This window comes from Galeopterus variegatus, unplaced genomic scaffold (assembly GCF_000696425.1).
Source record: "Galeopterus variegatus unplaced genomic scaffold, G_variegatus-3.0.2 Scaffold7450, whole genome shotgun sequence".
Lineage (NCBI taxonomy): Eukaryota > Metazoa > Chordata > Mammalia > Dermoptera > Cynocephalidae > Galeopterus > Galeopterus variegatus.
Window position 1 is genome coordinate 22,695 of NW_007733561.1, and position 13,701 is coordinate 36,395.

The following is a 13,701-nucleotide window of genomic DNA, read 5'->3' on the forward strand; positions in this document are numbered from 1 at the left end:
TAATAGGCCACAATAATCACCCACATTGTATATCGGCAAAATAAAATTAAGAAAAAAGAAAAAAAAAAGATTTCCATTCAGTAGGTGTGGGGTGAGGCTCAGGAATCTGCATTTGTTACAGTCACCCCAGCTGATTATGTTGCAGATGGCCCCTGACCATATTTTGAGAAACTCTTGCAGTGTGCAGTACAGCCTGCCTTAGTACAGTGAGTTATCATTTCCTATCTGAATGACTGCAGCAGTTTCCCTCAGCTTCCAGGTCACTACATCCTAAAATCCATCCTTTACACAGCTACTGGAGTTCTCTTGCAGAAACATCTCATGACAAACCTCTTCATTAGCTTCCTATTGTTACAGGAACTAGCTCAAACTCCTCATCCTAGCACTCCAGGCCCTTCTTTATCTGCCTGGATCTGTCTATCTAATCAGCCAGATGGCCAATGACTTCAGCAGCTCTTTCTCATCAAGCCAGGCTTGCCTCCTCATAGGGCTTGTACACATATTGCTTATTTCTGCTTTCATGCTGCAGCCTCCACCTCCTCTCAGATTATTCATATCCTATGCATTCAACTCAATTCTCACACTCTCGTCCTTCCTTGACTATCAAGATGATGGTTGCTTTCCTAGAATTACCAAAACTGTTGTGTATTCTCACACCCAACTCGTGTCTTTCCATCTAGTCACACAATATACAAGGGTGTGGTCTGTGTACCTGTCCCTCATAGCCCCTAGCACAGTCTTACATGTGAGGAAAGTGCACTGAAGAACCTGTTTAATTGAACCAAACCAGCCCTAACTGTCAAATTATTTTAATGTTTTTTCTGAGAGCTAATGCCGTAGCCGCTCAGATATCTTTTCCTTGCACCAAAATGAGAATGTTTGACAAATTTCTAGAGATTTCACTTTGTTGTGATTTGGTTTGCTGATGGCAAACTTGAGCAAAATGTTATCTTGGTTCCAGCTCTTATTTAATTTAACAGTACTGCTTATCACCTATGACATGTCTGTTTATTGGCTTTCTGGTTGAAGAGTCTAACCTTTTCTATAATATGGGATGTTTCTTTCCCCCCCTTACAAATGTAATTATTTCTTTTTTATAGAGGAACATGCTTTATCAGATTAAATAAATATAAAGGGGTTAACGGTTAAACAATTACATTATAGCTTCCTTAATCTCTTTTCTCTCTTCACCCCTTGGGGTTCTGCCTTCTTGAATGACAGACCTGCTTTAAATGAGTTTGCTTAGATGCTCAGGATAGGTGGGGGTACAGAAGGAAATGCCCATTCAGTAAAGGAGGTGACATTCAGTTTAATTTATCAAATATTTATAGAGCTCCTATGGGGCACAATGGAGAAGGTCAAGATAAGAAATAAGGGAGTAGAAAAAAGGGAAGAAGAAGAAAGGGGAAGAGGAGGTGAAGAAAGGAGTAGAGTTGTCTACTCACATAATAGGGGAGTAAAAGAGGAGAAGGGGGAAAGAGAGCCAAACGTGCATTCTCTGGACTGGTCTCACTTGATAGCACTGTGCAGGCTTAGAAACCTGAAACGGTGGTTTATGCCTGAATTCTGCTTAAGAGCCATGAGGGCAGTATGATGGCCACAATTTGAGGCAAACATTTAACTGCTAGAGGCTTTAGAACGGAAAGTAAAAGATCTCTCTCTTTTTTTTTAAAGGGAAAATAAAAAAGGACAAAGACTAAAAACAAAGTATGTGCAAGTGTGTATGTGCACGCAGTACATAAAATTATTTTTGAATGATAATATCTAATGTGTATTGTGTGCTTACTTTGTTCTAAGCACTTTGCATGTTTCAACTCATTTTAAACTTTATCACAACCCTATGAGGTACGTACAATGACTATGGACATGTTTTCAGTTGAGGAAACTGAGGCACTGAGCAATTAAGTAACTTGCCTAAGTGCACACACCTTAAGTGAACAAATCTGGGCCTTGAACCTTGGACTGGCTGACTTGATGTCTGCTGTTATTCGACGTACTGGACCCTGTTTAATTTACTGCTGTACTCATTAGGGCTAATGCATTTCCTAGCACGTAATAGGCATGTTATGCTTTGAATAAATAAGTGAAATGTTGATTTATAAAGTGCTTCCCATTTAAGCCCAATTACTATTATGCATAAAAATTAAATGTTTAATGTAGGTCACTTTGATGTAAATTTTATTCTATTAAAGCAAAAGCATCTTTTTTTTCTTTTAATAGCACACAGGTGTGCATCTTCAACGTTCTCTTACTCATTTGGCTGAGCTAATGACTCCTCTAAAAATTAGAGGAACCGTTGGATGTAGTCCAGGAGCTGGGGAATGATTTGGCTTCCTTCTGAGTCTGTAGTTGAAAAAAAAAATTCTTTCCCTGAGGTTTAGGATTTAATAGCCTTGAGTGGCATCCACTTAAGAAACCAGGTTTACATTGTCATAAAAACAAAGTACTTTTCTGATGTAATATAAAATAAAGGGAGAATGGATGTCTGAAAAATCGTGTAGCTCAGAGTAGGGCTTACTTTTCCAAAGGCTGCGATTTCAGGAAACCACCCCTCATATCCCAATCTTCCAACCCGTTATGGATTTGATGCCTGTAATCCTATCATTAGAAAACCATTCTTTGGGTTGAAAAAGGTAAATTGCAAGCACCCCTGGGACGAGTCACACTGTTAACACTGTAGTGCTAATTTATGATTTTATCTTCCAGGCTTATCCAGATTCATCAGTGGGACGGGGAGAAATGAGCAGGCTGTGGGGCGAGGTCGCGGGGAGGTGAGAGGAACTTGGAGAACGCAGCCACCGGGCTATGAATACTTTTGAGGAAGGTCTCAAGAGATGAGCCCCCAGCAAAGTTGGGAGGGGTTTTCCCCAGGAGGAGTAGCGCGGCCCCCGGGGCGCGGGGAGGAGCCCGGTGTCCCGCGCCTGCCCCGGGCTGGCTGCGCGCGCGCACCAGGAAGTGGCCGACTCTTCCGCGGCAGCAAACCGGGACTTTCGGTTTGTCGCCTCAGGTTTCTAAGAGGATTTATAGGTTACGAAGGAAGGTAAGGGGGGGTGTAAATAGCCCGGAAAACCCGATTTGAGCCTTGCTGTACAGAACTGCCTACTGCGCGCAACTGCCCATGGGGCGGGGCATTGAGTAGGCAGACGGGGCTGGGGACCAGAGGCTAGGGACGGGATGAGGTCGCGTGCAGCCTCGCGCACTTTGTCGCACCCTCACCACCTGCTCCCTCACTTTCCGGCTTCCCCTGGCCCTGCAGCCCGTCAAAGTTCAATTGGTAGCCTTTCCTAGAGTCTCCTCTTTGTTAACCCTTCCTACAGACACAGTGGGCAGAACCTCCTCAAAGAGGAGAATGGAGGAGCTGGTGGAGGCTGGTGGGGGAAGGAAGGACCTAACTGCACGTGGGATGCAGTCTGGACGCAGTAGTCAACCCATCTGCCTGTCTGATTTAACAAGGAACCGTGTCTGGGCCCAGGCCAACTGTAGGAATGATGAACAGAGAGTGCAAGCAAAACCCTTGTTGGTGGGTGAACATTTTGCTCCAAGGGGATTGTTGGCCCTGGGAGGGTGACCAGACCTACCACATTGTCTTTTTGATGTGAACCTCTCAGAGGCTGGGGTCAGGTTATCCCCTGAAGCCCTGGAGAGTTAGTCCACCTTTCTAACTGGCTACTCTGACTCTAGGGCCCTGTTTGATCAATTCCTGGGCAGGAATGGAGCAGTGGTCACACTTTTTTTCCTTTTGCTAAGGGAAAAAAAAAAACCCAAGCATTTATTTAAAACGGAAAAAGGAAAAAGGAAAGAAAATAATCATTTCTGTGAACAAATGCTCCTCTGATATTAAGAAACTATGAAACAGAACTCACCTTATCTGGTATTACTGTTCTGCCATGAAACGTATATTTCACTGCAGAAATTACTAAACATGAGATGCTTTTTACCAGGAGTGATGGCTGGTTGGTACCCTGAAATAGTAGGGTCTTACTTTAGACTGTTTTTGATAATTTGGAGGAAGAGACCTACCCTCCTGCTTGGGTACAGGGCAAGTGAACCACAGTCATGGTGGTAGTCACCAATGACAGGTCCCACATGCTCACAAAAAAGTCTAAGTGTTCTGGGGTAGGGATAGCTGTCTTCAAATTCCCCAGCTCCCCTGTTCCTCCTCTGCCAACCCCTAAATGGGCCTGTGGCTTCCTTCTTCCTTCCCACTTCCCTACCAGCTAGAGGGACAGGACCCCTCTCTTGTATCACTCCCTTCCTCTGTAGTCTGAGTTTCAAGGGCACTAACGACCTCAGCTCTACCAGGTCACTCTTTATCTTATTTCTCCTCTCTGGCTCCTCTCCATATCAAATACATACATTTTTCTCACCTTGAAAAAAATGTCAGTCTCAGGCCACATACTTTTGATGGTATTAACAGGTGGTCTAGAGCATGCTGTAACCTCCCCACACTCCAGTAGGCAGAGTGTCAGGAAAGTTTTGTGTGTGTGTTTTTAAATTTTTCACATAATTGTACTTTTCCTCACAGCACTTATCTGCATTATTACATCTTGTCAGTTTTGCAGGTTGGAGACATTGAGGCATGAAGAAGCCAAGTGACATGCTTTGAATCAGAGCCTAAGGAAGGGCAGTGACACATGTTGAATGCCTGCTGTGTTGACCACAGTCCTGAGCACTTCATATGTATATGAACTTGTTTAATTCTCACCATAACCCTGAAAGGTAGGTATTATCAGTCCTATTTTTATAGATGGTGACACTGAGATTCATAGGACTTAAGTAACTTGCCCCAAACCATATAGCTAGTGAGAAGCAGAGCTGGGATTAGAACACAGTTCCAAAGTCTTTCTTAACTATGACAATTTATTGCCTCTTACTGGGAGGTTGGGTGGACGGTGCTATCCTTAACATCTGAACTTTGGGTCAGCTTAAATATATTCTATTGAAAATTTGAAATCCCCCCCCCAAAATAATTACATGCTGTGACAGTTGCTTTCTTTAGCACTTTGTAGTCATACAAAATGGTATGTGAGCTCAATATTACAGTATCCATGTCAGCATTCTCTAGGCTATGTATTGATCATGACATACTAATTTAGCAGTATTAGAGGGAGCTGTGGAGGAATCTTTGTTAATAAATCCATTACGTACATTGGACTTTTAAATATGTAATTATTATGAGTTAAGCTATGATTTACCATTGGAGTGAAATCCAAGCTGGAGGTCAAGGGCAAAAAAGTAGGATGTCAGGCCAAGTCCATTCAGGTGTCCTGGGTACTTAAGAATGGTACTTACACTGCAATAGACAAACACTATAAGGTAAATAGTCAAAAAGACAGTCCTGTGTTGGAGGAAGAAAAATCCCTTCCTCTTTCCAAAGTGAGGCCCTCTACTTGTGTTCTCAGAGTTAACCGTTTTAACTCTTCCAGCTTTGGTCTCATAGTTACTCCTACTATTCCTTCCCCCTGCTCCCCTCCAGTATTGCCATCCCCACTCAATTCCATACTGTCTTTAACACATGACAGTTATTATTAATGCTTACTGAATAGCTTTTGCCAGGTACTAGACACTGTTCTCAGAGCTTTATAAATACCTCTGTTTAATCTTCTGAGTACTTTTTATTATCTTTTTTGAACTCTTACAACCACTCTGTGAGGTAGGTAGTATTATCTCCATTTTACAGGTGAAAAAAAGGAAGGTCAGAAGGAATAATTAACTTTCCAAAGGCCACCTAGCTAGTAAGTGGTGGAGCCAGCAGACTGCACAGACCAGGTCTGTCTGATCTTGGGTCTGCACTCCTAAAATCTCAAAACATTCATTCGTCCTACTGCCTGCCACTTCCCATTGCCTTTTTTCTTTCTTTCTTTTGCCTCAGACTTGCTGGATATGTCAGTGCCTTCATCAAAGGCATCTCCCCTGGCCTCCCCAGCTCTGCACTTTCCCGACTGTTCTGAGTCACCATCATCTCTTCTTGCTCTCCAAATATTGTTTTACCCCCAGGTTTAGTCATTGGCCTTTTGCTCTTCTGTCACCTCTCCCAGGGTGATCGAGACACAAAGGATTACTTAAAGCCCATTTCTTCTGAGCAGTGAGAGGCCCTGAAGAGGTTAATTTTCCAGGAACCCTCAAGAGAGCAACGTTCTTCGGAAAAATAACACCGAACTTGGGTTCTCTCTCAGTATTTATTCTTCAGGCCAGAAAGTTACAGAAAAGGAACATAGGTGCTTACAAAAAGAACAGTAAGATAATTGTCTTGGCAACAATCATTAGGTGTAGCTGCACCAAGGACATCTGCCCTTAGAGCCAGCAACTTTGCTGTGTTACAATTCTTTATCTACAACAGAGACTTTAGCCTGGGGAAAATTTCCTGTCTTTCACAAGCTTAACATTTCTATGTGTAATTCTAAAAAGGTAGGCCCTGTGAAATACATTTGCTTTATAAATGTTAGTATGCTCCACACTCTTCTCTTTACTCAAAGCTCTCTTTTTATCTTACGGCTTACACTCGACCAAATCGCTAGCCCCGACTTCTCTCCTGACTTATACTGCTTCTCTACTTACTTGTTAGATGTATCCGTTTGGAGATTTCTCATTTACTTTTGGTGGCTGGCAGGTATGGAGATCCAAACCCTTGATCTTGGTGTTGACACCACACTCTACCGAGTGAGCTCTCTGGCCAGCCCCCATTTGGATATTTCTCTACTATTTCAAACACAACGTATGTGTCAAACATCAACTTGCTTTTTCTTGACCTCCCTATTTTGTCTTTATTTCTTTATGTAAAGCCTCCATCAACTCATATAGGTTTTATTGTAAAAACCTATATTTTATGCAGGCATTAAAATTCCTCCAAATCTCACTTTGACTTAACTTTTCAGCCTTATTGTCTCTATTCCCTGAAAGGAACTACTGTTTTAGCTAGGCCAGTCTACCCACTGTCCTCCAAACATCTAATTCATCTCTCTGCCATCCCTGAAGACCCAGTGCATGGCCTACTTGCTCTGGGAAGTCTTTCCTGAGCACTCATCAGGAACCAAGCATATTGTGTTATTTACTAACATCTTTCCTGTGTGGACATTTGATCTCATCTATTAGGTTGTGACCTTTGTAACCCCTCCAGTATCTGTTGTGGCATGGTGTGTCTTGTACATAATGCTTGCTGAATATTTGATTGGCCGTTGGATGGGAGGGCAGGATAGGGAAATATATTGGCCATAGAGATGTATCCAGAGAGTTGGAACTCTTTCCTGGAGGACAAAGACTATATTTTCCTCATCTCTTTATTTGAGGAGCCTAAGACAGTGCCGTCCACACACTAATTCCATTCTATTCAACAGGCCTGCTTTTATTGAGTGTCTACTCTTTGTCTGCACTGTGCTAGGTGCTGGGGTTCCATAAGGGTTTGTAAATGAATGGAGGGATTTAGGAGTTGTTTCCATTTGCAACTTCTGTATGTCCACCTTTCACACAGGTGAATTTCAGTGTGTGTCTTTGGGTGGCAGGCATTAAGAGAAGAGTCCCGATGCACAGCCTGAGATGCTTCCTCTCCAGGGTGGGTCTCTCCTCTAAACCAGGACTGCTTCCCTGGTGTGTCAGAAAACCACCAGGTTGGTCAGAGCTCTTTTCGGGCATAGCATGTAAGGTGAGTTTCACCCATGAGATAGCCAAGAAGTGTCAAAAAGGACAAAGTCAGAAGAAACCAAGCCATCTTGTACCACCAGATCATTCCTGGCAGGAAAGATAAGGCTCAGGCTGATGCCCTTTTTCCTTAGCAAGTCTGAATCTGTGAGTCTGCTGAGATTCTGTATTCCTAATGTAACTAATGTGGAATTGCAAGGATTTGAGGGTACACCTGAGGTAGGATACCAAGGGCAAACTTGAGGACATCTGAAGAATATTGGTGGAAATGCTTTGGGATCACAGAAAATGTTCTCCTTGCCTTTGAGTGTGTTTTTGTCAGATAGGAGATATTAAACTGGGACCTTGTCTCTAAAAAGGTCCAGGGCAGATATGCTAAAAACCAGGGACCTGGAATATTTGATGGATTAGAAATGAATAGTCCCATTGCAGCCATACAAATACAAATATATCGCATTTTATGCAACAAATATATTTTCTAAATCAAATTATATTTTAAAAGCATTAGGGAGGTGAGCTATTTAAAGGAACCCAACATATTTGTAATATGATTAATTACTACCTGATAAATCTGGATTTTTCTTGTATTAGATTTGTCCATCTGTTCTGCTTTAAGTAGACAGCACCAAAATGGGCTCTTCTCCCAGACTCCATCTCTCCACAAGCATGTGAGTTAGGTCTTCTGAATGATAAGTGAAATGCCAGAGAAAATGGTGGCAGGAAGTACTTACACATAGTAGGTGCTCAGTACATATTTATATAATTAATGAAGTGCCTGAATTATTTTATTCAAGTCTGGCTGATATTGTGACGCCACTCTGGAAGCTGAGCTATGAAGAACAGCTCAAGGTAGGTGCCCAGCTTAAATCTTCTCCCCCTACTCTCCAGCAGGGGAATGGTGCTGTACTCATAGAAAGCTTAACTAGACAGCTTCTATCCAGATGCCTGAACAGCTCCTTAAACTCAATATGCTAATCACTCCAAAATTTGAACTTTAGGCCTGTTGTATCTTTTACACTCTAGATGCACAGATCCAAATGCCTATTTCCTTTTTTCCTTGCTCTTTTTGTTGTTATTGTAGCTCTGTGTATGTAAGTAGCAGCATTCTTGCTGTTTCATATATGGCTGCACTTTCAACGCAGTAGCCACTAGCCACATGTGGCTATTTTAATTTAAATGCAATCAATCCTGCTATAATGCTTGTTCTGAAAATGAAAATTTGTTCCAGCGGATTGACGTATTAGGGAACAATTTGAGCATAATGCAAATTTCACGTTTGCTTAGGAGTGATTTTGTCCCCAAGAAATGCTAGATGAAAGGAGGAAATGCACCCAGCTGAACCAAGCTACGTAAGAATATCTAAAATGAACACATGCACACACCTCAAACATCTACCACTCCCTCAGTTCCCTGAGTGTATGAGCCACACCTATTCAAGTCTGGTGTTAGAACTTTCTGTCCAACACACATAACCCTCCTTTTGCCACTTCATAGTAACTCTAAGCTGCAGTCCTTCTGACACCCACTTCCACAAGCAAGCTTCAGGTCTCTATCAGGGTAAGTGCTATCCTTGTCGTAATAGTCATATTTCTTAACCATTTGATGTGCTACTGGTTTTTATTAGTTTCCTATCTTTTCTGTGGGTGTTATTGATAGTTTTGGAATGTTGTGTGTCTGACCCCATTTTTCTCATGAGCCCTGTGATTTTTTTTTGTATGATTTTGCATAGTGTAGTGTAGGAACACTTATGTCACATCATAGCAGAGCTGACTATAAATTAATTAAAATTACATAAGATTAAAAATTTAGTTCCTCATTCCAGCTAGCAGCATTCCAAGTGCTCATTAGCCACATGTGCTAGTGGCTATGAAGTACATAGCACATAGTACAGACATAGAATGTTTCCATTATAGAAAGTTCTACTGGGGGCCAGCCCGGTGGCGCACTGCTACAGTGCGCTGCTTGGGAAGTGTGGCAGGCGCTCCCGCCGAGGGTTCGGATCCCACATACAGACCGGCCGCTCACTGGCTGAGCGAGGCGTGGGAGCAACACCGAGGGTTGCGATCCCGTTGCCGGTCCCGGTCCAGTACGGGCGTGACACTGAGGGTTGCGATCCGTTGCCGGTCACGAAAAAAGACAAAAAGGAAAAAAAAAAAAAATTCTACTGGATAGCACTGATGTATACCTAGAGTGTTCATTCTGAAAGGTGATATAAAAGATAAAATCATCTTACACAAGAGCTCACTCTTGACCTTTCCCCAATACTTTATTCGGTCTGTTCCTGTTACATCATTCTGGTTTCTTATCTGCTGAGACCATGACCAAAAAATCTGTAGTATTTTGTCCTGTTTGTTTTCCATTCTTTGAGGTGAAACTACAAGTCTTCTGTTTCATTGTTTTATATTCTCTTGCAGATGAAATTTGAAGCTCAGAAGAAGGTTTTACAAAGACTAGAGTCTTACCTCCAAATGCTCAGTGGAGTCAGTGTGACAACAGTTGCACCCAACTCTGAGGGGTTCTTTTATCTTCTCCATCCTATTATACCCTCTGTATGCCCCTACATCCCTATTTCTTATCTACTGAGTCCCCTTTATGACTAATAACATTAGCCAATATTTACTGGGCACTTGCTGGGGACCAGGCCCTGTGTTAAGTGATTATCATACATCATTGTCTCATTTTACTGTTTACAGTAACCCTGAGGGGTAGGTACTATCATTTTATAGATGAAGACATTGAGGCTCAGAGAGATCAAGTAATTTTCCCAGGATACACATCTAGAGTGCCAGATATGAGATTCATACTTGGATCTATCTGATATAGAGCCATTTTATCAACCACTACACTAGTACCTCCTTAGGAAGGTTTGCAAAGTCTGGACTTTTTCTAACAAGGCCTCAGAGAGGCAGAATTTAATTTATGGCAGGGACCTGTTCCTGCCATCTATTTTTGTAAATAGAGGTTAATTGGAACACAGCCAAGCTCACTTGTTCATGTGTTGTCTATGGCTACTTTTGCACCACAGTGGCAGAGTTGAGTACTTGTGACAGGGACTATATGGCATACAAAGCCTAAAAACTATTTACTCTCTGACCCTTGACAGAACAAGTTTGCTGACTCCTGCTTTATGGCAAGAATGGAACTCCTTTGTACTGTGCAGTGTCTTGATCTTCTCAGCCAGATTTTCACATATGCCAAACCTTCCAAGCAAGCATCATTTGTCCTCATCCAGAGAACATTCTTGCTTTTGCTCTACTGTTGTCCTCCTTGATTTCATTTGACCTCTTGTCCCCCTCCTGTTGTTCTGCCTTCTCCAGCCTGTCATCAATGGCTACCGAAATAAGTCCACCTTCTCTGCGAACCGAGGTCCAGATGGCAATCCAAAGACTGTGGCGTACTACCTTGGAACTTGGAGAGGTCAGTTGAAGGCTGTGACTAGCAGAAATAACTAACCAAGGACTGAGAGGCATGTGTAGACATGTATGCAGAGAACAGTGTCAGTAGGAATGGAAAATAGATGGCCGTAAAGAAGGTTGAATTGGAAGTCTTTGATGCAGAGCGTGATCACAAGGTTGATTGTGGATACCTTTTGATGGGTAGTCATTGTAGCATAGTGATAGAAATCACAACCCTGGCCCTTTCTTCCTAGTAAACACATAGTAAGTAAGTGCTAGCATTGCTGCTGCTGCTGTCTCATCATAGTCTTCATCATCATTGTTTTATGCTACTTTTTATACTGGGAGCAGTCTCCTTGTTAGGGACCTGCCTTTTCTATTTCACATCCCATGTCCCTGAAAATTAGAACTTTCTGTGGTAAATCTGCCTTAAAAGAATTGGTAGGAGAGGTGAGTACTAGTGAGGTAAATCAGTGGCATAATTCCAGTATCCATTCCTAGATTCCATTCCTGAGCTTTCCATTTGCCCATTTTCAATAAATAAACTTGAAACACCATCAGTTTATATTAGTCATACTGCTTCATATCCATATGCCTTAAACTGCAGTTCATTAGGACAGGCACTTGGCTTTTTCCCCCCGTGTGCTGAATTAAGTGAGTATATGATGTCAGCGTTCTATTATACTGTAATAGAAAAACGAAACCCATTACATTTTATTTCCTCTTAAAATCTGAACAGAAAGCAAACTTTTGTCATATTGTGTATTTGTGGCATGAGAGAATATTGAGGACTAACTCCATTAAGAATTAGCTGCTTAATGGGCAGACCAGAAAACAATTAGGTTTTTCTGAAAAATGGCCATGAACTTGAATTAGGCACTTTGCTTCTTCATGTCTACATATACTTCTTTGAATAAGGGAATTTGAGTTGCCAGACATTTTCTTTTAAACAATAAATAAATAAACACAGAAACAAATAAGGGGGGGGGGGGAAGAAACAACAATCAAAAAAATTCCTTGAACTTTTTAAGTCAGGTGAAGAGAGAGGTGGGGGGGGGGGGGGGGGAAAGACACAACAATCACAAAAATTCCTTGAATTTTTTAAGTCAGGTGAAGAGAGAGGTGGGGGGGGGGGGGGGGGAAAGACACAACAATCACAAAAATTCCTTGAATTTTTTAAGTCAGGTGAAGAGAGAGGTGGGGGGGGGGGGGGGGGAAAGACACAACAATCACAAAAATTCCTTGAATTTTTTAAGTCAGGTGAAGAGAGAGGTGGGGGGGGGGGGGGGGGAAAGACACAACAATCACAAAAATTCCTTGAACTTTTTAAGTCAGGTGAACAGATATGATGTGGAGGGGAGGGGTGGGGGTGGAGAAGAATGAGGAAAGGGACATGAAAATCAACTACAATGTATATTGAGAAGTAAAATAAAATTAAAAAAACAACAACAAAAACCCTATGAAGGAAATCAATATATCACTGTTGTATTATGGCCAATAAAAATCATGATGCACACTAAGAAAAAATAATAAACAATCTTTTAGCGAATTATAATGTGTCAATTAAAATTTGAAAAAATAATTTAAGAAAACTATAAATTTATTTTTTCCTTTCCATAGATAGGAACATTGTCTGTGTACAGTCTAATCATCTGAAAAACATCCCCCAGAAGCACAAACAAGTAGCACAGGTGAAAAGGAACAAGGACTGTGGAAGATGACCCAGGGCACTGTGGTTTATAACAGCAGCATCCCTGACATTTTAATAATAGAGCAGCTTCTAGTGCTAGAGGGGCTCTGTACTGAAAGCATACCTCTTAACTTGGAGAGAACACTGATAGTATTTCACTCTAGGGAGGGTGGAGAGGAAAGTGAATGTCCATTATTGTAAATGTCAGACATCACGATCTTTAATAGTAGGGAAGTATTAGTAAATGGAGGTCCTGATGAGGACACTATAACAAGTGTCTGGTGTCTGAAATACTTGGAAGGCTAGTGTCTTCAGAACAGAATTGAGAAATATCATGAGAGATGTGGGAGTGATGGTAAGGCATCTGCATCATGAGGTTGGCTTCTGAGACATTTTTATATCCTATTTCATGTACCTACTACTGATTGAGTGTCAGGCACTGTGCTAGGTGCTGGGGCTACAATGGTGACTCAACATGTCAGCAGACATGGTGTAAGTCCTCATGGAACTTAAAAAAAAAAAAAAAAAAAACCAAATTTTTTTTTTTGAGGACTGAACAGGACTCCCATCTGACTCTTCCCATGTTAATTCTTACCAGCACTCACCCTCCTAATGACTCAGGTTTCTGACACTTGGATGCTGCCTTCTGATAATGACACATCTCAATCTCCAGAATTCCCCCCCCAGGCTCCTTTTTTATTTTTCATGGCTGGCTGGTAGGGGGATCTGAACCCTATCTTCCTAGGATCCTTGCTCCTTCATTCTGTACCCTCTTTCTCCTGTTTCATCATCTCTCCCCTCCATCAGCTCTTTCCTTTCAACTTATGAGCATATTAAATATCTCCTATCTTTAAGAAAATCTAATCGTTCTTGTTTCTGCCCCCAACACTTCATAGAAATTGACTTCCATTTTGACAAATTCAGTGGAAACTTTCTATTCCTCACTTCATAAAATATACTCTGCCTTTGGCACCGCTTATT

General features: G+C 41.8%; 1 protein-coding gene across 1 annotated transcript in view; it reads left to right on the forward strand.

Annotated features, from left to right (window-relative positions):
- The first annotated feature begins 7,498 nt into the window (after positions 1 to 7,498).
- Positions 7,499 to 13,701, forward strand: part of TRMT2B (tRNA methyltransferase 2 homolog B (S. cerevisiae)) — a 32,032-nt gene continuing 25,829 nt past the window's right edge. Inside the window, 5 exon segments of the mRNA XM_008591966.1 lie at positions 7,499 to 7,738; positions 8,431 to 8,484; positions 10,050 to 10,184; positions 10,953 to 11,052; positions 12,651 to 12,721. Of these exon segments, the coding sequence (XP_008590188.1) occupies positions 7,520 to 7,738; positions 8,431 to 8,484; positions 10,050 to 10,184; positions 10,953 to 11,052; positions 12,651 to 12,721 (579 nt within the window). The 5' untranslated portion in view covers positions 7,499 to 7,519.